General features: G+C 40.0%; 2 protein-coding genes across 17 annotated transcripts in view; one reads left to right on the top strand and one right to left on the bottom strand.

Moving 5' to 3' along the window:
• Positions 1-16835, bottom strand: part of PEAK1 (pseudopodium enriched atypical kinase 1) — a 123632-nt gene extending 106797 nt beyond the window's left edge. For 5 of the 8 annotated variants that reach the window (XM_087743812.1, XM_087743811.1, XM_087743810.1 and 2 more), the window contains exon 1: positions 16621-16835. The gene's annotated coding sequence lies outside the window, so the exon portion shown is untranslated. Of the gene's footprint in view, positions 1-1333; positions 1623-5576; positions 5597-9375; positions 9395-16620 lie in introns of those variants that run through there. The other 3 variants (XM_087743813.1, XM_087743816.1, XM_087743815.1) reach the window with 3 other exon arrangements.
• A 167-nt stretch (positions 16836-17002) lies between these two features.
• HMG20A (high mobility group 20A) overlaps positions 17003-24667 on the top strand; it is a 49894-nt gene continuing 42229 nt past the window's right edge. For 2 of the 9 annotated variants that reach the window (XM_087744456.1, XM_087744452.1), the window contains exons 1-2: positions 17129-17287; positions 19672-19790. Coding sequence is in view for 3 of the 9 variants with exons in the window: in XM_087744452.1 (XP_087600578.1) it covers positions 19776-19790 (15 nt within the window). In the remaining 6 variants the exon portion in view is untranslated. The other 7 variants (XM_087744451.1, XM_087744453.1, XM_087744450.1 and 4 more) reach the window with 7 other exon arrangements.

Below are 24667 nucleotides of genomic sequence, written 5' to 3'. Positions count from 1 at the left end.
TTACAAGGGAAGAAAAGAGAAGAAAGATTGTATCTTCTGAGCCCTTGATCAAATTACTTCGTAATTCACCCACTAAACCTATCCCCTGGTTCCCATAAGAAACAGGAATCTGAGACAGAACAAGCTTGTGGATTTTAGACAAACTACAATGTTGCAACTGAATCTCTATAGAGGATGTAGAAGCATTCAGAGATATTTTAAACAACAAAGTAATTTTATGGAATTTTTCAGATATAAAATAGGGGGTCAGCTTGAAATTATCCACAATCTATGTGCAAGGTATACAAAGTAGGAGCACAGAATTATATAGTGTCTGCAACTTCCTATGGTTTCTCTCAGTGAACTTTTTTCAAAGTAATTGCCAAAGATATTAGATTCCAGTATTTCAAAGATGGTATCTGGTAGTTCTTAATTTATCCTAGCCTCACATCTTTGAAGCAATTCCGTTTCTATCTCAGCGCCTAATTTCCATTTTACACATCCTATAATTGCGTTTGTCCTTTAAAGTTGACTTCTAAAAGATTCCCATCATTAACACATCTACAAAGAACAAACAACTTGCTCCCTTTGTGGGTCCTTTGGTTGAGATATAATTACTAAAATTATAATTATTTTTCCTTACATATTTTAGAAAGTTGGAAATTGCTTTAAATTGCTCTTTTACAAGAAGTTCTGGGCTTGGACATTTTTTTCTTGTAGAAGGGACGTACACTTTGTGGAGGTTTCAGATCCTTAACCTGTCAACTAACTTGTTGCATGAGTTACTGTTCACTTTATCTTCTATCAAGTCCTGGCTATTTTGATCATATTTAAATTCTTACAGTTTCCCTTTGCATATTTAGGAACTACTCCTCTCAGCCCAGAAATCTTATGCAGGGTTTCTAGAATTCCTTACTAAGATTTTTAAGCATTTTACTTCAGCCCATCTACCTTCTCTCTCCTTTCTTAAATATACAGTGTTATCTTCTTATTTTCTTAATCGGTAATGCATGATCTTTTCCTCCTTAGGATATGGACATGCTAACACTTTTTAACATGTAAAACTAAAAGCTGGCAAGTCCTCACCAAGATTAAAAAAATGTGAAAAATAACTCACAAGATTGAGCTATGCCTATTTCATGATACAGACTCTTTTCTATATACAAAAGTATAAATAGTGTCCACAGCTGTGCAATTTATCCTTAGCCATTAAACATCTCCACAATCTTACAATTTCTAGAAGTGTCTGCATTGCCTACAAATGAGCTGCATTAATATAAACAGCACAGGAATAGCCAGAGAGCCTATAAAACAAAAGCCCTAAGAACAGAACTTAACTAAACTTAAGCATCACCTTCAGATTTAAAAATAACAGCTCGTAACTATTTCACAGTTGATCAGCTTGCCAAGAACACTTTCCAATGTTTTGATCCCACAATCTTGAATTCCTGGTTTATACTCGAGGAAAAATGAGAGCTTGTTTGAAAAGCATACAGCCAACCATCTCCTCTGCACTGTGACTCGTCAGCGTGCTTATGTACCGGAGATACTTTGCATCCTGCTGAAAGTTCGAGAATTGTCTAGTTTGACCAAATCATCCAACACCCTCTTGATAGAAGTGATGACGAAATAACCTGGAAAGACTGACAGATTAAAACAAAGGATCAGTCTAACAGCTACGCACAGTAACACAACTAAACGTGGGTTCACTGCCTCAAGTCCTAAATAAACAGGTTCATCATATAGACTACAGTATTAAAAAAAAAAACACAACACAACACTTAGCACTTTGCAGAGGAATAAGTGAGACGAAAATAAGCTGTACATTGTATCTTATCACCATTTTAAGAATAAGTTTCTTAACCTCTTTGTCTCAGTTTCCAAGGCTACAAGTGAGGCATGACAAAGGCAGGAAGAAAACCCAGATATTTTTTGGCTCCCAGTTTTTTTTCTTGTTGCTGTTCAGCCATCTTATCTTCCTAAACTGTAGGCTTTAGTTATTTAAGCATACATGTTATTCTATGTGCAGCTTGGTTTTTTGGTGATTCTAATCAGCTTTTCTTTTTGCACATCTGGCCAATTGTTTGGTGATTAAATTTGATCACTTCTTGCTTATATGCACTTGGAAATAATCAAGGAAACAATAGCCTGACCAGTACCAGCTGAGGAAAGGACACATTCCTATAAAATAAAGTTAAACCAAACTATTTTTAATGGTATGCAAATGATGTGAGAGAAGACAGGAAACAACATTTAAAGTGTAAATCAAACCCATTGTTTTGTAAAATTTCTGGAAAAGCTTTGAAAAATGGCTTTTTCTACTTTTCTCCCCCAGAATTTCTTTGTTCACTACAAAAGGAAAAACAAAGCAACAGAAAAATGAAGTGATGTCTCTCCCCCGCAGAGAAGCAATGAAGTCTCCTCCCCTTTCCAAAGGGGATCACAGTTTGCCAGCTTTGGCAGCCACTGTAGTATTTAAAATAGACACGAATCCCAAAATGTGATTTGGCAAACAACTGCTGAAATATTCAGTAAGTCTGTTTTCCTTCTTTTCCACTTCCTTTTACCATTCTATAATAATATCTAGAGCTTTCAAACATCTCAAAGATTAAACGCACGCGTAGCTAACATCTAGACAAAGAGCCCCATGAACTTTCACACACATGCAACACATGAATCAGACAGACCTATCTTTGTAAGGAGAGTGCTCCTTGTATGGCCAGTTCCCAGACTGCTGTGACATTTCAAACAGCTGTTCTTATTCTTACATACCGCTTGAGTTTTAAGGGAGGCACCCTACGTGCCTCCTAGATCTGAAAGCATCAGCTGATTTCTCCCAGTTGATTTGTCATTAGTAAAAGCCAACACTATCAAATTTTGTAACTGGCTCCATCAATTTTTCAGCACACATAGGCAGGACTAAGATTTCCACAACACAATAAGTTTAACCTACAATGAGGTGAACCCTACAATCCAGAACACACGATATTTTATAGATATTTTAGAAAGAGCATGTAATGCTGTGTTTAAATAAACTATAAGGCCAAAAGATGGTAGATGAATAAGAAAGATATGACCCCTTAACAGGGATATCCAAATACACTGCCCAACTGAAGCATGCTAGCTGGAGTCAGTACGCAAGAAACTCCTCCCAAAACAATTGTTTTTGAAAAAAAATATTTAATATGAAACACAACTTGGCATAGGGTGGGAACAATAAGCCAGTTGTCACAGATGTCTGAAGCAACAACAGAAAGCACGTTTTACTAACGTAGGTAAGAAACTAGATCTGAGGGAAACACCACAGTTCAGCTTTAAACAAATGTTTTCAACAAGAGGAGCAGATCATGTGGCAGGTATAACTGCTATTTCATTGGCTTTAAAACCACTGACTTCTCACTAACTAAGCAGCATTGTATATAAATTAATCCACCTTATGCATTCACAGAATAAAAGCAGTTAAGTATTTCTGAATCCACAAAAATGTTAGTTTTAACATGCAACTAGCCAGCTAGCAGACTGCTTCGTATAGTAGCTTCAATTTCTAAGATGGGCAAAATGTCTTCAATATATTTATGGAATATCATAACATTACCAAAACATGGCTGTTCAGTATCTTGCAACATACCTCCAGAAAATTTCAGGACCAAAATTTTCTCATTTGAAGAGTAGAGAAACTTTCCAAGTGTTTTTAACCAGCATTTTGTCTTCTGCATGTTTCAAGTTTTAGAATTTTTATAATCCAGTCCTCAGGCCTGACAGTCATTTCTACTTTGCCGTCAATGAAACTGTTCAAAGGCAGCATCAGGATGACTCCAAGACTGATTTCACAGATCATTGGTCCAGGCAGTGTTTGTAAACTGCTGACCCAAAACCATGGAGAATTGCTAGGCCCTTGTAGATCGAAGGGAGACTTACAGCTTGCTAGACAATATTTAAATTGATTTGAAACCTGAGGTTAGCCTGTCAGTTTTTCCCTAAAAAAACTTTTTTAAAAGAGTTCATTCTAAATGAGTCATATTAGCCCACACGATCAAATCAGCCCATTGTTCTGGTTTCCCCTCCCTCAAAACGCATCGTGTTCTCTCAGTACCATACGACTGCACAAATAATTCAGGACTTGCCAAAAAGCTACCACCAAGCTCTAATTACAGCAGTCCTATTCTGTATAGTCTTAAATCAAACAAAAACTAAATCAGCCTGCTAAAAAACAGCCAGTATTTCAAAATCTCCAATGCAGATTAAGAAACAAATCTCTGCAATAAAGTCTTAGCCAGATCAGCCTGCTTCAGAATCTCAGTGCAGAAAGAGCCTTGCTTCTTGCTGTAAGATAAGACTGTGGTGCACACATGAAAACTGCTATACAAAAAAAAATAATGACAAAAAGCATCAATTAATTTCACCAAGTTATTTTAATGCAGATCATTGCTACTAAATATTTCAGAGAACTTAATGGTATTTCCACTTTGCCTTTTTGGCTGTTGTTTCCAACTGATTCAGCTTCACGAGTGAGAATGTTTGCATTGTCAAAGTTTTTGTCACAGTCAGCATTCTGTTGCAAACACTATGCCCTATTTTAGATTTCAGTACATTTTACAGAAGAGTTAAAAAAAAATTATGGGTGCATGTCATTCTGCCAATCATTCTCATTTTATCAAGCTTTAGTCATGACCTGACAATACCAACAGACTTGAATGCATTTTACTGTTTTGCAGACAGCCTGTTTGATCCCTTGTCACAAATGGTGGAAAAAGTGATCTCAAGTTCAACGATGAAACTTGTAAAAATGAAGCTTCCTTACTTAAAAAGTATTTACTCATTCTCTGACTTGGGAGTTTAAAGGCAGAACCTTCCATGCCCTAAAAATGGCAAAACCCTATTTGCTCTTCTATCTCAAAATCGAAATTTCTGATTAAAATAATCTGAAAACTAAGCAACAAACTGAGCATTATCCCAGTTGCCAAGTTTTTCCTGTTGCCGAACAATACAGAAATTAATTCCAAAGATTACCCCCAAATCACATGCTAACTTTAAGTATTCAGCCATGAGAAAAGTAAATACTCATTAGCAGGTTTGACTGCAAGCTTCTGATATGCAGTGTAGCTCTTCCAACTCACAGACAGAAATATTTAACTAGCAAAACCTACAGTCGCCCTGAACAGACCATAACACATGACCCAGCATGTGCTTTGACAGCAAGTTATACAAGAAAGATGACAATGCCACAGAGTTACAAAAACAAAATATAACAGTGCCAGGATAAGCCTCTAGAAATACACTTTGTGATATAAAGCCATAAATCTTTACCATTTGAACTAAAGACTCTTAGAAGCAGTGGCCTAACTCAGTCTAACTGCTGAGGTCAAAAGACATACCCATACTGTATTATGGCAACTAAATAAATATTTACCATAGCTGTTTTCAAAAGGCTGAGTTAGCAAAGTAAGACTATGAGGGTGTTCTGGGTCCTCTTTTAAAGTCTGGAATAATTGACTTCAGGCAAGCTTTTAGTTCTCTTATTTGTTAAATCGGTGAACTATGGAGTTTTGGATTCTGATTGGAGATGATTGAAAAAGCCATTTCACTCTACTGCCTACCTGCTTCCAACGCACAGACAGCTGGGATGCTCATTAAATGTCTCCTTAACCAGCACTTTAAAGGAAAAAAAAATTAGCAAACCAAAGTCAGACCAAATTTCTGGAAAGAGATGGGAATTTTAGTCACAATCCCCAGACAGTGAAACACTAGGTTGATACGCTGCTATGAGGAGTTTTTAAATCACCGTTCCCTTCTACTGCACTAGTCTGCAGATAAAAATGGACACTTCCTGAAACACGAATATAACTGGAGATTTAACACTACTTCCTAAAATAGCATCAATAGTCACTTCAATACAAATACATCTGTAAGACATACATATACACGTCCAGACAAATTGGAGATCAGACACACAGTTCTCAGTATGAAAAGAATAAAAAATGTCTCCTCTTTGAATGAAAGCCTCCAGAATATATTTCTTCCCAATAACACTAGAAAGTTGATTTTGAGATATAAATATTTTCTTAACTTGTTCATTTCAGAGCAAGGTAGTGTAGAATGATCACATCTCTCCAAAATCCTCATGGCCAAAGATATTTAGAATCAGAGAACCCTCTTCAACCATCAACAGAAATTATATACCTTAACTTTCACAAGCAGTAAAATGGATCTGTTAATAGTTGTTTTCTATAAAACTATAAATATACGAATACATGTAAGATATGAATTAGCAGAAGTTGGTGCATGGAAGTGCCAGAACTGACTAGTTTGCAGAACCAAACGACAAAATAAGCCACAGCTCCTAAAATTGTTTCTTCAGTTCAAGGACTCCCCCCTCCAAGGCACACTCCCTTTTCTAAGTCATCGTCTTTTTGCCAGATTCCAAAGTAGGCCCTTCAGCCCCCAAGTTTGTTTTGACCACTAGCCTCTACCTATGAAGCAAAAGAAGAAATAAAGCAAAGAAAATGAGTAATTTGAACAAAAGCTCCAAAAAACTAACAGCTTCCACAGTTTGTGCCAGTATTTTCTCAGGAAGTTATAATTTTGTACAGAGCAAATTCCAATGATTGAGTTCTAAAAGTACTAAAGAAAACATTTTCTACTCAAAAGAGTGTGCATTTAAGCCTTCCATAGGAACTGTGGGGGACTACAACCTAGAAGACAGGAAAAAACTCTCAGGTTTTACAGGGCTACAAGCAGCAAATACTTTACTAAAACCAAAATAAAAACCTGAGGTCATGCTTAGAACTTTAAAAACATAAATGCTATGTAATAAAAAGCACAAAGCTCAAGAGAGTTGCTCATCTGAAAAATATGCAAAAAAAACCTTTCAAAAAGACACATTTATTCCAACACATCTTAAAGAGGCAAAGAGATTATGTTCCCTCTATTTTCACATTGTGTACGGCTTTTGGAAAAGGAAATGCTTATCACAGATCCTAGAGTACCCTGTAAAACAGGGCAGACACATTAGGGTTGCACCAATTAGCAAAGTAGCGTTTAAAAAGATAGTTATTTTAATAATGAGAAGTCTTCACTTTTCTCTCTCATGGAAAAAATAAAGAAGGTAGACTTGTATTTCAATGTATTTTTCCCTTATACTAAAGGCTAGATTACTCATTTTTCAGGTGCCGCTCAATTAATTTCAAGAATCATACCCCCTTTGTTCTCTGCATATTTTCTGTTCTTAAATGACACTGTCATGTACACCCAAGGATATGAAAGTGATGAGTTAATGTGATGTATAGAGTGTGTTCCTTATCAGCCTGAGAAAGGTGCCTTGTGAAGATATGATTCTCCAATCTCCTTGTACTTTTTAAGCTCTCAGAATACAAATTGAGGTTTAGTTCATCTCTCAAACTAACGAACAGAATTTCTTTTTTGTTGTACGACAGCTCTCCCTTCTAAACTAGATCGTAAAACTACCCCCAAGGAAAAAAACAAGCATGTTCAAGAAAAACTATTAGAGGTATAGATTGATGACTGCAAATGCACCTACAAGACAAGTCCTGTACTGATTAGTCCTAGAAGGATACAGGAGTTGCCCAGGCTTTTAACTGTCCACTGGAAATAATTTTTCAGAACTCTTAAGATTGTGCAGGCAGGGCAAGCATTTTACTGTGCATCATCCAATGAATATACATGTATCTAATACACATGTATCTTCCCTGAAGAACACTTACCCCTGAAACTTCTGGGAGAGCACATGGAAAAGAAACCTTGAACCATGTAGCAAAATCAACTAAGTTAAAAGTAGCTGGGATCTACAGATTTAAGATATCTAAGTTATAGACATTTTGTAGACTGGCAGAGAAAGCCAAATAAAAATTACAAGAAACCCTCTACTGCCTCATGTTCACAAAAAGGAAAGAAATAAAGTTTTTAAATGATAATCAAAACTGTTCCCATATCACTTGAAACACAAGTTTGAATGGACAAGCATCTCGCTCATTACAAGCAAGAGAAATCCAAGAAGCCATATCCATCTGCTGTAGAGAGACTGACTTTAATAGGAGACTGTGCTGATGAATGCTCCTCTATAATGTATACACTAAAAACATAAAAATACTATGATTTTTTGAAAAGTAGTGCATACATTTGTTCAGAAACTGATACTGATTTTCAATTATTTCATTTTTTTAATAATATTTTTATCCACAGCTCAGCTATTTGCACCCAGCACAATCACTGCAACTACGAACCAATACTGGCTTCTTATTTTTTCAGTATTTTCAACCTTTTTTTGTGATTGTTATTTGATGCAAAAAGCACACCAACTCTTTTAGCCAGCACAATATAAAAAAAAAATTCAGTGTGTTATCCATATAATGCAATTTCAGGGACTACTGTCTGAACTTATAACCCCCTCTCAGTAAGTACTGCTTGCCACTGAAGACAACATTATTCATTATATGGATTCACATTTCCTTCTGCGGTCTACAGATTTCATTTTGTTTGGATGCTTAACAACTTTTATATGAAGTCACTCAAAGTCAGCTTTCTATGTAGACAGACTGTGACATAATATGTAAAGAATTGCAGGTACTCAACTCTAGGGAAACATCCAATTATGTAACATTTGAAATCTTACGAAATCTAATTCCCACTTATATTTAAATGCTGTTGCTTTGGTATTTCATCTGTTTACTGTTATTTCCCATGTGACTTATTAGTGTATGCACAAACCTTCCATCAAGTGCCCTGGCAGTTGCATAGGAATGTTTTAGAAAATACTATTACACAGCCTTTTCCATAATCTCCTCAGTAGGGGGTTGAGCAGAACCCTGATAACCCATGCTGGTTATCTTTTTCAACATGCTTCTATACAACACTGTTTCTCAGCCTGCAAATTTGGCTTCAAAAGGTCTGTCCATTGCTATCTCCATTGTTCAGGAATAGCTCTGTTGATTTACACTGATAAACAAAGATAATGTACAACCATAAGAAATGAAATCAATCTGCAAAGGACAGAGTAGGAAAAAACCCTGCAATGTTATCACCATCACGCACTACAAAAAAATTACAGGCTTGCAAAATAAAAAAGAAAAAAGGGGGCTGAGAAATGTGTTGTTGGTTTGTTGTTTTTTTTTTTCTTTTTTTTTTTTTTTTTTTTTTTACACGCACCACTTCTTGATATTTACAGTATTATGCAATCTAGTACGATTTGCAATAATGTATTTAAAGAATGTATTTACTGAATACCATACTGATGCTGAGTGGCAACACCAATCAGAAAGGAACCTGATTCAGCTGCTCTCTTTGAAAGCAACTGCACAGACAAGCAAAACAATCAAACACTTCTCACATTCCAACAAGCAGACAAACAGAGATAATTACACAGAACACAGGAGAACTCACCATGACTAAAGCTCCAGTGCAGCTGAGGAATCTCCGTCTAACCGCTCTGCAATCTCACCTTAAACCTGCAAAGCTGTCGCAGGAGGTTTTTCATGGCAACTGTTACTAACAGTATCTCTCTATCAATTGCTAAAAACAGGTACTTTTATATACCAGAGTGCAACATTCCTTCTGATGTACCAGTTTCTGAACAACTCTTCTAAAAGAACCACCTTTGGAAGAGATTAGCTCCCACCCTAAGAAGATAAGTGGGTTAACTTGCAAGGAGCCATGAACCAGCACCCTACTGGCCAACAGGTTCATGGAGCAAGATGACAATTATGATACCGCAGCCAGAACCAATACAGATTACAGGGTAAACGAAACGTACTTTAAGCTCTGCTTGTACTGACATTTTCTCTAACAGGGATACTACCTTTGCTGTACAAGAAATACTTACTAGGCAAAATTCATAGGCACAAGAGCACTTCAAGATTCAGCAAGCTTTGTCCTAACACGCCTTCGTTTTCTGCAATTCCCAAGCAATCTTTTCTAGCCAGAGATAGTGACCTTTAAATATCAGTCTGCCTCATTTTAAGAAGGCCTGCCATAATATTTTTTACATTTTGCTGTTACAATTGAAAGATACATTACTGACAGCTTCATTAGCAGGAGCCCTGGTTTGAGACTTTCTTGCTAATAATCTGATATTGCAGCCCTTTAAACAACCAAACTTTGAAAAAAACCCACATTATGAAAACACAATTTTACAGATACAAAGCTCTAAAACAGTCAACATTTATGCCTTAGATGTATATTTAACACCAAGTTGTTCCACTGACTACAACAGAATGCATACTGTTGCACGATCAAAGCATATGTAACTGATCACATGGAGAGTTTTCATGTGCCCCACATTCTCTATATCTTTATGATGAGCTATCTCCTTGCTTCTAAAAACCAAGAATGTCTACAGTTTATAGTACAGAAGTCATTAAATAAACTATCTTCTCCAAGGATCATTCCAAACAGTAGGAGTCACACTCCTTAACCATATAGTTACAGACTTAAAGTCTGAGACTGGAGAATATTGTGCAACCTGTTTTTTAGCAAAACTACCCACTCTAGATGAAGGAGGCAAAGACAATTAGCAAGGCTTAAAGTAAATGGAAAAACAATTACACAACATGACTTACCCCTCCATGGAAAACTCCTATACTAATATTTATTCTCCCTGAGCTTGTATGTATTTGCATTAAACTTCCGAGTTTATTAAAGCAATATTGATGTAATTCTGAGCCTTTACAGACAGAATCAGTGATTTTAATGGTGTTCCAAACAGGCTCAGGGGTTACTCTGTGGAAGACAATTAGGGGCTGATACAAAGTAGACAGAAAGGCAAAACTTGCCTCAGGAAAAGAAGTGCAAAAAGACTGAGAGTTATACAAGGCCAGTTTCAACTCAAGAGCTATAGGATTTTTAAGTGTCTCCATTACTGTCAGACATGCACGTTTTTGAATTTACTGGTGAATTTGAGGGGAAGATTATAATATTTTTCCTTTTTTAAACTGTTCTTCCTTCCTCTTGCCACATTAAAAAAGCCTACAGAAAGGACACCAACAAGTATAAAAGCAAAACAATGATACTTGCTAAGAGGCTACTTGGCAGCTGAGACAACAGCAAGAGCATCTGTGATATGTACAGAGACTTATAGTAAGAGGGAATATACATGAAGTCAGTGTAGAAGGATGTCTATATTTGTTCATGTTCATAGCATACATTTAAATGTCTTAAATGTGTATGAAGGTTTTTCTGACAGGAAGAGCTTCAGAGCTGGAAGACTGGATATAAATATATACATGCAAAATGTACATCTTTTGTATTATATACTGTCTTCCTTCTTTGGTGAGCTTTGTAGAGAGGCCTGTATAAACACAGGCATCTATCCAAGAAAGAACATTTTAGGATTGAGATTGGCACTTATTTAATGGTTTTACAAAAACATTTAAGGTCAAACTGTGAATGTATCACTAAATAGTTTCCTATAGAACCTTTATCAAATAATGTAATAATCCAAGTCTGTTTAAACACCAATAAGGTTGCACTTGGCAAATTATGTGCTAGTAGCAATGTTTTCTGAAATAACACTAACTTTATGAAGTCAGTGATCTTACTTTTTAGCACTACACTGAACTGGCGTCTCAGACAAGATGTTACTAAAACAAGTATTGCTAGAAGCCTACAATGTTTAGCCTGGCATGATTTTTATCCATTTGTTTACTGTGATTTCAAAAACTTTGCTAAGAATGTCTCCTGCGGTCAACAGCGACTGCATTAAGATGGTAGAGCATTTTTCAGCATTTACATTTAAGTGCATGTAAGGTTTAACTGAAATATTCCTCTTAAGTAAAATGTGGGATAAAGCCTACAAATGGAAAGATTTAAAAATGTCTTTCCCAGGTAACATTTATAATTTTTTGCACTTTAAAAGGATAAAATATTTTTTTTCCCATGTTGAGCATTTTATTTCATGTGGAAATTAAATATCCCCTGCTCTAAAAGCTGGCAAATAAGAAAAAGACTCCTAAGCAGGAAGAACCATGAATTCTGAAGGCATTCTGAGGTACAGATAGCAAATGAATGCTGTTAAATACTTTTTACACCCCATATTTACGCATCTTTGAAATGTGAACATAACTATTTGGTGATCAAAGTGCAGATGTTCAAGAAACATAATTGCGATCTTTGTTACTGCTACTATAATTCATGCAAAAGCATCTCAATTAAGGCCAGGCCCATACATGACAGGCATGAGTAGCAAACCTGCGAAGGGATCTACTATTTGGAGATTTTTCCAAGTACTTACACAAAAAGTCGGGATTACAATTTTCCCCCAAATCAAATACATTAAAAAAAAAAAATCAGGTACCGATTGATTACAAAATACTTCTCCAAGTGGTGCACTTTAAAACTGATTTTACATTCATCCTGCACAGCAGTATGTGATTACAGGGAAGAGAGAAATGGTGAGCTACGCGCCAGACGGGTTCTGAAATTCTGTTGTTCTTGGTGTCATCTGAACAGACAAACCCAAAAACATTTGCAGTAAAGCTGTTTTGTAACTCAGGGTTTGAAAAGCTAACACGGTAATTTTTGCAATAGCCAATGATGTCCCATAAGAAAACCAATTTAAAGAAAGTGACCTTAGAGCTACACCCACTGTGTAGTTTTCCTCTATCCACATTTTCAACAATCAGGCAATCTCAAATCAACTCAGTCCACTTAAAGAGATATGGGGAAAGAAACTGCTTTAGTGACTCAGCCACTTATCTATCTTAGGAAAAAGATAAGACTGAAAATTTCTCACATGGTTGATAATATCTGCTTACGATTTGGAAAACACCAAAGGAAACACACAGCCTATGATACTAAACCACAATTTATTGAAATTGCAGCTCGAATGTTGGACAACTAATTAGAATTGTTACCAAGTAAAACCAAGTCATTTGTCCTTGTCACTAACACTTCAGAAATACTAAAGCTCTCTCATTCTTTTCAGTGTATACTGTTTACTTGTTCTACGTCACCATGCTTTAAAATAGTGAAAGTCAACTAGCAAGTCTTATTCCAGTTTGCAGTCTGTATTTTTCCACTCTGAATTTAAAACTGTATGGTAATGGAAATTCTACATTATTGTGCTGATACATATGAAACAATGAAAATATTTCAGCCTTAGGCCAATGTAAATCCCATCACAATGCTTAGTCCTCAAACAGTGGTCATGTGTGGGAGCACAGAAGGGTGAGAGAACTGGTAATACCAAGAAGAACTCTACAGACGAGATCTCTGTACCAGCCTATCACAGGTAATGCAATCACAGAAAGCAACACCACGCTCCATCCACCCTTTCTGGTATTAGCATGGAGAGTCTGAAGCCTCTTTCCCTTGGCTGTGGACTGGGGCCATGCATCTCCTCCTCCAAAATCCATGTTCCTTTACATTCATACAGAATGGATTTTGCCTCACTGGTGATTTTTGGCTGCCACTAACAGGCAGTAAACACTACATATGGCTTGCAAATAACTTGACATTATTTCTTTGAACTTTGCTTCAACTAATAAGCCAAAACATGTTTTACAGATTATGATTTTTGTAAAAACATCTGGAGTTGTCACATACTAATAGAAGAAAGATAAGAAAGTTATTTTCAGTTTCCCCATGTCAGGTGTTTTCTTTACTATCTCTTTTCATGTCACATGTACTCACAATGTTCGCATTACCAGTGCTTTCCACAAGTGCAACGCTATCTCCTCATTATACCCATGACATTTACATTTCGATATTCTGCCCATACCCGAATGTCAGCTATGACACACTGACTACACGGGAGGGAGCAGCTCGGCAGGATTCCTCGGGAGCTGCAGCAGCACAGGAAGTGGAAACAGCGTGGAAGCTGGCAGGAGACAGACCTCATCTCTGATCCTTACCTAGAAATCCCCAATTTAGACCTTTTGGGTTCTCTTTTCAAGGGCTGTGGAAAAGAGGGTCAAACAGCTATACGTACAAAAAAAAAGAGAAAGGACTATTGAGTTAACACTACCTGAAATACGATCTCATCAGAAAGCAACTAGAACAAGAAAAGCAGTAACAAAGAGTAAAGCTGCACATCCCTTCAGAGAAAAGGGGAAAGAAAACATGTGCAACTGGCCGGGATGGGAGGGTCTAATTCTAAACAGGGATGATGGGCAGCTCTAGGAAAAAGGCAAACCTAAAAGCAAGGACTAAACAGGGGAAAGGAAAGTAGAGACATAGGAGTGTAAATTCACGAACAAGGTAGAGAAAACATGTTACAACTTGTTAACTTACGGTAAGCTTTTCAGATAAATGTTTTTCCTAGCACAATACAGAAGGTTAACAGTGATTACCAATGTCTGTGACCCTAATCAATAACTTACAATAGTCATCTTAATATTTTACTATCCTATTTAGTCAAGAAAACATTTAGGAGCCATTTAGCCAAATAACATCCACCCGCCCCCTATTTTTCTTTAAATGACTGACTCCAACCAATTCCTTCATTTAGAAAGTAAGTAGAAAAGAATACATATTTTAGTAAATATGTTTGCAAGTAGATTTTCTAAAGAGCTGAAAAGTCAGAAACACAAATTACCTAAGAAGTTGAAATGGTATTTTGCCTTTTCACTCTGTCTTTCACTGAAGCAACTGTAAGACTTACCAACACATAGGGAACGCTGTTGTTTCAAAATAACTGTATTTATTTACATGATTAATATATGTTCTAAAATAGAAGGAAACGCAAATGTTGCACCCACAAGTGAAGGTCGCTCTCTTATCAATTGCTCATTTCCACACACGTGCAGCTGGGTGAAAGTGCCTACTGGCACAAAGGCCAGGCAGGAAAGTCTGCTGGCTCCTTGCTCTGCCGCTGGTACCTCCTGCCCTGGCTCAGGAATCACACCCTACCTGCCACTGCTGTTCAGGTGAGGAAGAGGCATTTGAGCCAAACAGAACAATCCAAGAAAGTCATTTAGGAAGTCTGCAAATTAAGTCATCTATGTGAGATATCCTAACAATAAGGTAAATCCATCATGAAATGAATACATAAGATTAATCATGGAAAGTTACTCATGGAAAAATTGGTAATTCACTTCTTGCATACTTCTACAATTTAGAGAACAAAATGAGATTTTCCTGAAAACACACTGGAGCAGTAGCTCTGCCAGGAAGATGCTTCATCTGGATAAATCATCTTAGCTACTTTACAGACAAAAGCTTTAAAGCCAGTGTGAAACTAGATTAAGAGCTCTAACTAGTCAAAACGACCAAATAAAATACCCACAAGTATTTCCTGTTCTGCTACGCCACTGGACTCAAACTGTCTGGATGAGGTTGTAAGTCAAACAAAAGTCACATAGAATTAAATGCATCTAATTTGTAACAAAGGTAGTTGTTCAGCTGGCAATTTTATACAAGTTTAAGTAAACTTTCTAACTATAGAACCTAATTATTGGAATTCCATAAAGTCTTGGCTCCTAAATCAACTGCGTGTTCTTTCCTTCCTGCCCTTATATCTTGTGTATTATTTTTTCCCAAATATCCGAGAATAAAGTGCTTTAGCAGACATTGGATAGCCTTTAAACCATAATAAGTAAGGGGAAAAACTTTGGAGCCCCTTATGAAGTGATTAAAGAAGGATAAAAGCCAAGCTCTACCAAATAAAACGGCAAAGACCTAAAGTAAACAGAAATTACGTTCTCTGAGAAGGGACCCCTATTAAACTCGAGGTCAGAGATCCAACAGGCAACGCTGCTCCTCCTCCTCATGCTCACCTAGGAGCAGCCTGGCCATTCTGTATTAGATATCAGCTGCCTGATAAGTAACTAGCCACTGCAATACATTTACATCATTCCACTTGCTGCCCCAATACAAATCCCAGCCTTTCCAGTCTAGTCTCAACTTCACCCGCAACAAAAACAGGCAAACAGACCGACCCACCTAAAGGTCCAAAATAATCTTCAAGAGAAAAGGAAGCACCGAAAGCCTGAAAGGAGAATGGAATGTAGCTACACACGTATACACCAACACGTAAAGCCTTTTATGTCAGGAATACACAGTAATAACAGAGTAAGGGCAGAGCCCCGGCAGGGACAGCATCCACCTGGCACCTACAGCGGCTTTATCGTCGTGAAATTCCTAGAAGGTGTCAGCTCCGAAGCCGCCCAGCACTCCTCGGCAGGCTCAGGCGCAACAGAGTTAGCGCAGGATCACGTCGCAAAACTTCCAGCCGAGGTGTAGGCAGAAGAAAGCGCCCGTTGCCGCCGCGGGCCCCGGGGGCTGTCGGCAGCGACCCGGGGGCCCAGCGCCGCGACCGGGGGCGAGGGCGCCGCACGGCCCCGCGGCGGCTGCCGGCGCCAGCCGGACCCTCCGGGCGCAGCAACTACCAGCGCCGCCCATTGGGGCGCCGCGGCAGGCCGGGGCGGAGGGGCGGGGAGGGCGCCGGCGGGACCCCCTCAGGAGGGGCGGGCAGGCGGCGGCTGCGCCCGGCCGCTCCCCTCACGCCCCGCCGAGCCGCGCCGGGGCCCCTTCCCGCTCCCCCCGCCCGGGGCCTCGCTGAGGAGCCCCAAGCCAGCGGCGCGGGCAGGGCACGAGCCGGCGCGAGGCCACCGCCACCCCCCGGCCTCCCCTCACAGCCAGAGGGGCCGTCACCCCCCTCCCGCCCCGCGATCGGACCGGCCCCTCGCTCACCTGGCAGGGGCTCCCCGGCCCCGCGGCGCCTCCCGCGAGCGGGCGGCAAAAGGGAGGCAGCGTCTACGCCGAGGAAGACTTCGTCAGGGCCGGCTCCCGCAGCCGCCGGGCCCCGGAGAGGAACCGACTCCCGGGACGGGGCTGCGACCGCCGCGCCCGCGCGCAACAACTAACTCCGGGCGCCGCCGGTCGCGGCCCAGCCGCACCGCCCCCCGTGCACGCACCGGGGAGGGACACCCACCCTCCCGACCCGCCCGGCCGCGCAGCGAGGCCGCCCATTGGCTGGGAAGTGGCGAGGGGGCGTGGCGCCGCCACGGGTGGCGCGAGGCTCGCTGGCGGCCGGGGGAGCCGCCGCGAGGTGGGCGGGGCCGACACGGGAAGACTACAACTCCCAGCGTGCCTCGCGCTCGGCGCGTCGCCCGGTCCTTTAAAATCGTTCCGTGTATATGCGTGCGCAGAGAGACAGTGTGCTTCCGCCTGTAAGGAGAAAGTAGTCCCGGTGTGTTGTTTGAACTCCCGCTCCGTGCCGGGCCGCTGGGCGAGGGGGGGCGGCGGGCGCTCCCGGCCTGGCTGGGGGTTTCTCCCGAGGGGTTTCTCCGGGGCAGGCGAGAGGGCCGCGCCGAGGCCGGAGGCGGGAGCGGAGAGATCCGAGCGGGCTGGGGGAGCGGTAAGGCGGCCGTGTGAGTGGAGGAGGTGGCAGCGGCTGCGCGGGCTGAGGGGAGGGACCTCCGCCGGGCGACCCTCGGCCCTGCGGGAGAGCCGCCCGCCGGCAGGTCAGTAGGGAGGCCCGCGGCCGCAGGCTCTTCTCCTCTCCCTGTCTCCTTGCCCGCGGCGCGGGAAGGGGGTCGGCGGGCGCCCCGCTCCCGCCGCGGTGGGCGGCGGTGAGGCGGTGAGCGGTCGCCCTCGCGGCGCTGCTGGCGGCCCGGGGCCGGCCTTCTGCGGCGGCCAGGCCTGGCAGGTTTCGCTGCCGGCCGCCCGCCCTCCCCGCGCCCCGAGGTTGCCGGTGGGCTGCCTGTTTGCTGTGGCCCGCCGGTGAAGGGGGCTGGGGGGATCCGCCAGAGCTCGCGTTGGGTGAGGGGGAAGAGCGGGGTGAGGGTCTAGGCATTTGGCTTTCTGTGTTCTTCCTTATAACCCACATCTCTTCCCTCGGCTCCCGCAAAGCGATAAGAGGTAATAATATTTGATGGCCCCTTAATTCTATTTATTTATTGTTTCGTTATGTCCACTTATTGTTCCCTTGTCAAGCAGGTCATTTATCATAGTATGGTTTTCTGATACTTCTTTCCAATAATAGGTTTTTCACACTCAATTGCCTGTTCATGAGGAACTTAAGTTTCTTATCATTGAGGTAGCAAAAAAGGCCCCAACCTTAGAACTGAAAACACTGGAGCCATGTGCCTTGTGAGGCGCCATTCATTCAAGTCCCCTGGAATACCAGCACTAGAGTGAAACTGGCCTGGTCCTCGCTTCCTGGAGCAAAGTGAAACCAATTAGTACTGTTGTGGTGTTGGACCTTTGAAGAGAGCTAGGAGTAGATGTGGAGCTGGCTGTTGGAGCTATTTTAAGGAAAGAACCCCAAAATCATCTTGTGAGTGAGAAAGATTTGTGTATCTTGGTGTTAACTTAGTAGCGTCTAGGAAAATGAGGGAAGGTAGGACAAATATAAATCCTCTTTTTTAACTCAGTAGGAGAAAGGGAGCGTGTTTTCTAGAGAAGTGGCCTCCAGTTTTCTTTGGCTGTGCATGCCTATCAGTAAAAGAACCTTTTTTGCATGCACACCCAATATATGTATATTTACTGATTTAGCAATTATATACAGGTACTGCTGTACTGATATATACATTATAAAACATACTCAAAAATAGAAATTAAGAAAGGGTAAGATAAAGATGAAATAAACACTATTTTAAAGTATTATTTATTAATGTTACAAAAAATGTTTTCTTCCTATACCTCAGTGGATTTTCTTGTGTGTGTGACCCACTGTTCTAGAGCAAAGAGGTTTCAAAATTTAGTTAGGACTATTCTCTTCTAAGAAAATAGAAACTGGGTGTCATGTCAGTGCTAGTGCCACGGCAGGGGAAACTTTTTCACTGGTTTACAGTTAATGCCTTTTTCAGCAGGTAAAGTCTTGTTAGATCTTTGAAAATCTCATTCTGTCCTGTGGAAAGTAAGTTGTGTAGGTGGACTAAGCTTGGGTAAGGCCACATAGTGACAGAACTGGGCACGAGAATTTGGGGGAACTGTGCTCTAGCAAGTTTATATATGTTATTCTGAAGTGATCATGCTTAATTTCATAAGAATATAAACATAACCAGCTGTTGAAAACAAAGAATTTATTTTCATGACCTGTTTTTTGGTGTTTGGTTTTTTTTTTAATCCAGGCCATATGTGTAGGGACACAAGCTATCTGGTATTTGAAGATATTAGTGAAATGCCGTTTCATGTTTTTTGTTTTCTTGCACACCTATGTTATATTCTTGTTAGAAGGGACGAAATACTCTGCATTTCTAGAACTATACCAGTCGCTGGCAAATACTGTAACTTTAGAGTCCAGGAAATTGAGGGAAAGTGATTAATTTTTTTTTTCTGTCCTTAGAAATCTGGCATGTCTCGAAACAGAAGTTGAGATTACTACTTCTAAGGAGAACTAGGCTTAGAAATGGTGGCTAAAGCAGAGTATTCAGATTAGTCTTAAATTTCTTAAGTTAGCTTTTGTATAGGATACTAGCAGTTTTCAAAATAGAAAAACGGAAGATTGCGTGATCTAGCGCCATCGTCTTGGTTGTAAATTGAATTATTTCTTTTTTCCTTTGGTTGCTCAGTGAGACACATAGAGGGTAACATGACAGGTACACCCTTTATGGATCTGAAAAGGGAGAAGAAAATCATGTTTCTTACAAGGATGCTTCTTTAGTACCTGAGAATAGAGTTCAACTCTTCTATATGTACCTGGCTATTAGGAGGTGACTATAACAAATTGTAATACTATGCAATAGAGCAACCAAGAGGAGAGAGATTCTTACTGTCTTCCATCTTCTGTTCTTGCAGGACATTTTCCCTCGACAAGCCCAGGCTTTCTGTGTCTGATGGCCAGGGACTGCACAGAGAACTGAGAAGACGTGCTGATTTCCCCAGTGCTCCTAGACTTCTGAATGAAAGCAGTGACTGTGAGCTGTGTTTTTGCTTTGTACCTGCATCACAAAGTTATTCTTATTATCGGAGCACAGGAATTGAGAAAATTGTAAACTAATATGTTCAAGTTAACTTTGTAAACTTTCTTTGTTAGTACATCTCTTCACAATGTAATTAAATAAAGGGTCACTTAGTATCAAGATGTGCCCAATTAGCAAGGTGTACCTTCTCACCTGCCGAAGCAAGTTCAGAACTCACCACTAACTGTGACAAAGGTTGCAGGCAAATTTAGAGCATGTTTCACTCAAACAAGCTGATATAGGTTTCTGAATTCTTGCTCTGTACCTCCTGCTTTCCCCAGGCTGTGGTTGAAAACTCAAGTACATCCACTCACTGTTACTGAAGTGTGCACAGAGCTGTGCTGATTTTTTTGAGTATTGTGGCATGTGTTGTGAGAAACTGTTAGATATTAGAGGACAGGTGAAGGGGCTGCACTTACAATAATTGGGATACTTTTCTGATAATGATTTGTGAGACAGAAAGGTAACTCAAGGGAACATACATGTACTTTTTCGAGGACAGTAGGTAAATGAAAAAAGGTTGTCTTTTCTCTTTTTGCTAGTTGTTCATGTACCCTAATAAAATGCCCTTTCTATCTATAATTTGATTGACTTCGGACAGCTCCCAAAGCCAGGTTGCTTTCTGCATTCCTTTAAGCTTTTTTATATTTTACTTCCATGATTTCCATTAGAAAGAGAAGGGGAATATTTCTTGCGTTCATGGGAACTGTTAAGCTTCAGCTCTTAAGAGATGAAGCGTGGTGAATAAAAGTGTTCACTAGGTATGAATTTACTAAGAACAGTTTGTTTTCAGAAACCGCTGTTATTTTCCCCAGTGGATTTGTTCATGAAAGCAGCTAAGGCTAGTTGGTGTCTGTTTGAGATATACAGTGCAAGTGGTAACTAAAATTTTTATTAGTAATGTAGGTCAGCCTCCATTGGCAAGATCTGCAATGTTGGCCATGTTGTATTATTGTCTGACTACAGAACTGGTTTGTTCTTTTACCAGTGGCGTAGTTGCTTCAGTGGTGCTGGTGGTGCAGCCGTGAGCTCAGATGGCAGCCGTTATGTTTTACTACATGTAGTCTGATACTGGTCTTTGAGTTTTGAGGGCAAAACAACTGAATCTGAGTTTGTACATGCACTGCCAGTGTTACTCCCAGTGGGACAGATCAGGTGGTGAGCAATTTAAAACAGACTACCCTTGTAATACTCTTCTATAATGGGATTGTTGGGATGTATCTGTTAAAGCTTTTTGTATGCATGTTAATCCCACAGAGGGTTAATTCTTATTAAAGGAATAACTTGCAGTCTTCTTACCTATCTATTGGGGACAAACCTTAGACTGACATTTTATTTCTGAAGGGCTACTTAATAACAGTTTGATAAGGAAAGCTTTTGGTGAATTGCAGGTAGAGCTAGTTTTGAATGACTGTGTTTATCTGGGAGAAATCTTCATTGTGTTACGGGGGAGCAAAACCAATTACCGTGGAATAACTTGAATACTTCTAAGTTCTGAATTTATTAGGAAATCTTCCTTGTTCCTTGACCTTACTCTCACAAATGCTGATGCACTTTGAAGAAAACTTGTCTTTAAGAAATGATGTGAAGAACATAACTGACTAGATTTTTTTTTTTAATAGTAAATATGTTAAGTGGTAGCTGTGTTAAGTTGTCTTCAAAGAGGCTTATTAATGATTTTGATCCTAGAAACAAATGATCCTGCTCTCCTTTGCAGGAGACTAGGGCAATAGCTGACTTTGGCTGACTGATTTTGGTTTTTTTGGACCATACATTTACATGGCGTACAATGAATAACAAAATAAGCCTTATACTTCACTGTTTCTGAAATTCTTGTGACTTGGATTGTTTGTACTGTTTCTTCAGGTAAAAGGGAATGTGTCTTTGGGAATGTGTCTTTGGGCATTATGGCTGGGATAAGTAACGAGGTGAGCAGCTGACACCCTTAGCCTGTATTTCAAAAATTTGCGGTACCATGAAAATAGGGAGAGTTGTTTTAGTCAAAAGACTGAGTGGCATAAAGTGTTTTTACTGATGATAACAGTGTGTGAAGTACATAAACAAGAGAATGAGGGTAGTGAAAGTGTCAGCTATTAATTGAATTCAAGAGACTTAAGACTGATGGAATTTATTTCTGAATGCTTTTTCCAGGTTTTTTCTTCAGCTAACGAGTGCAGAACACAAAGGATTTCTTGACAGTTTAGTGAATTACCAGGGGAAAGTCTGCTTTTGTTTTACCGTTCTGTTCAAATAGGAAAAGATAAATTCATAGCTTTAATTATACTGTGGTGTCTGAGGAATTGTTTGCAGCCAAAAGAAACTCTCAACAAAGTGTTCTTAATTGCCCTTCAAAATATTTGTCATCTATAGCACTTGCTAGGACTTTAAGTGGTGGTGTATATGATTTGTGCTTTCTGCTAGGGGGTGTAATTCTGAAGGAGGTTGAGCCAGTGAATCTTTGCTGCTGTTACCCTCTGATGCTAGTACTCATGCATGTTTTTAGCAAAATGTTTCAAAGAGTTTATGAAATTAAAACTTTTATCTAGCTGGTAAATTAGTTCAAGGACTTGGGCAAGTTGAAAACCAGTTTGCATGAACACCAATGTATGTGTGGGGGAGGCGAGCGTGGCTGGTTGTGAAGAAGACTGAGAGTAGTAAGATGGGCAAGTGGTAAGGGCCATGGTTTAACTGTGACATAAAACTGTATGATGTATGAAATTGAGGGGGTACTCAACCTTAGCTGCTCTGGATCCATAGCAATGTAATAAACAGTTGCTGAAAGGCCAGTTCTGTTCTGTTTCTTTATCCTGATGCTTATCTGATTATGCAGCAGTTCAGGGCATGTTACTGTCTGGAAGGGGCATTGCTTTGCTTCCACTTTAGCCCCCTGAACCAGTTTTCTGCGTTGTTGCGCATCACTTCTGGCTCAAGAGAAAGAGACATGCGGTTGGTGGGAAGAATAGGACAATCCCCATAGGTGCCACTAGCTGTGATGTTAAGTTAAACTGCACTGGGTAACTAGGTACTCAGATGCTGCAACTGTTACCTGGTTTGTCCCCTGGATGTGGTAGCTGTCTCAGCAAGTGCAGGGAGTGAGAGAGATTTGGGGATTTTTTTGAAAACAAGCTTAATGGATGACTAAGGAATATTTTTTTATTATTATGGTGGGACCTAAATATGTACATAAGCCTGCCAGTACGGTTGCTTGCTTTAGTTGGATGGGTTCTCAGACAGTCTTAACCAAATGGTGGTTAAAGCAGGTCCAACTTAGCTGTGTCTCTTCTGTAGTTCCTTTTATTTCAGGTAAGTGGTATGACATGAATTAGTGGTTTTTTGTGAATTTTGTGTTTGTTACTTAAGAAATAAACAATTTGTTTATCTCGGAATTCCCTTGGCTGCTGTTTCAAAGCCTTGGACATAAGATGGTGTGTGGTGGTCTAACTTTGGAGTTTGCTGAAGACAAGTAATTGACAGAACATCAGTAATGCAAGTGAACTTAGTTTTGGAAGAATGGACTTTGTCATTTGTGTAAGAATAGGCTAAGTAATAATCTCACGCTTATGACTGGAGCCATAATTATTTGTTGATCAAAGGTTGAATTTCTGATGTAATGGAATTTAGTGACCCATGCTAGTGTTCAAAATATGCTGTGCCTGACAATATATGGAAAGAGAAAGTGGCAGTCTCAATAGTTGGAAAAGCAGTGGAGAGCTGTGGCAAAACAAGTCCTGGTAATAGTATGAGACTATACAACAGAGAAAACAGATCAACACCAAGCAAAGTACTGGAAACAGTAAACTGTGAATCTTCTTTCACACTTTTAAATCTGAAGTTTGCTAACATCACATTTCTGCCAAGAAGACTGGGGGGCGGAGGGGAATGTTCCTAGTACAGGAGAAATTGCACACAAAGGTAAGAGAGGAAAGCTTGGTGTACATTTTAGTTTTAAGGTTTTTGGTTGTTCTGTTTGTTTGGTTTTTTTTTACTGGCATTCTAAACCTTTTCCCTTAGTACAGTGCTCCTCTCATGTCCCCTTCTCCACAGCTTACTTTACGAATAAGCATAATCTTCTTTGTTTGCCTTTTCACTTATCCAGCGCATTGACAAAGACGTGTTTTGATACGTAAAGGATGAAGAATTTAAGATTTATAGTAAAAAGATATTCCATTTAAAGCTACCATATCTTCAAATACACAAGCATCTTGTTGGAGTGTCTCATTAATCACAAATTCTATAGGATTTCTAGAGCAGATGAGCAAATCTTCAGAGTCTTCAAAAGTCCTGAACTACATAGGCATATTAGAATGCTCTTATTTCTCCTTCAGGATATATTTCTTAATGAGCAGGTTTTACATTAGTTTTTGCTGCTTGGATCTGAATGTTTGTGATTGTCTCAAAAAGGGGAGGGCTCTAAAGCAGGAGCTGGAAGTTTGTGATTCAAAACAGAGTACCAAAGCAGTGATAAACTGGGAGAAATTTGGAAAACTTAGTGGAGGCAGTGTAGCATTAGAAGATATAATGTGCTCATTGTTTCTGTTGGAGTTTAAACTTTGCCAGTGCAAAATCGAATAATAACCACAGGAAAAAGATGTTCTTCATGTGTGCCTGGTTAGCAGTGTATTTATATAAAAAAAAAATGGCATAGCAGTTTTTTTCAGCCCTGACATTTAGTCAGTTACTATCTTAGGTAACCATACGAACATCGTCTTTTGCAGCAGATTTCTGGCTCGGGGTACATTTACTGCAGTATGCTTTAGCTGGTATTGCACATGACTCATGCTACTGATAAAATGCAATCGAGATAACCAATATTTGACTAAATCCTCACTGTT

This window comes from Nipponia nippon, unplaced genomic scaffold, assembly GCF_047370975.1.
Source record: "Nipponia nippon isolate SJK-2023a ecotype South Korea unplaced genomic scaffold, ASM4737097v1 scaffold_9, whole genome shotgun sequence".
In the NCBI taxonomy this organism is placed as follows: Eukaryota; Metazoa; Chordata; class Aves; order Pelecaniformes; family Threskiornithidae; genus Nipponia; species Nipponia nippon.
Note: the sequence above shows the minus strand (reverse complement) of the source record. Positions and strands in the feature narration are given on the sequence as shown.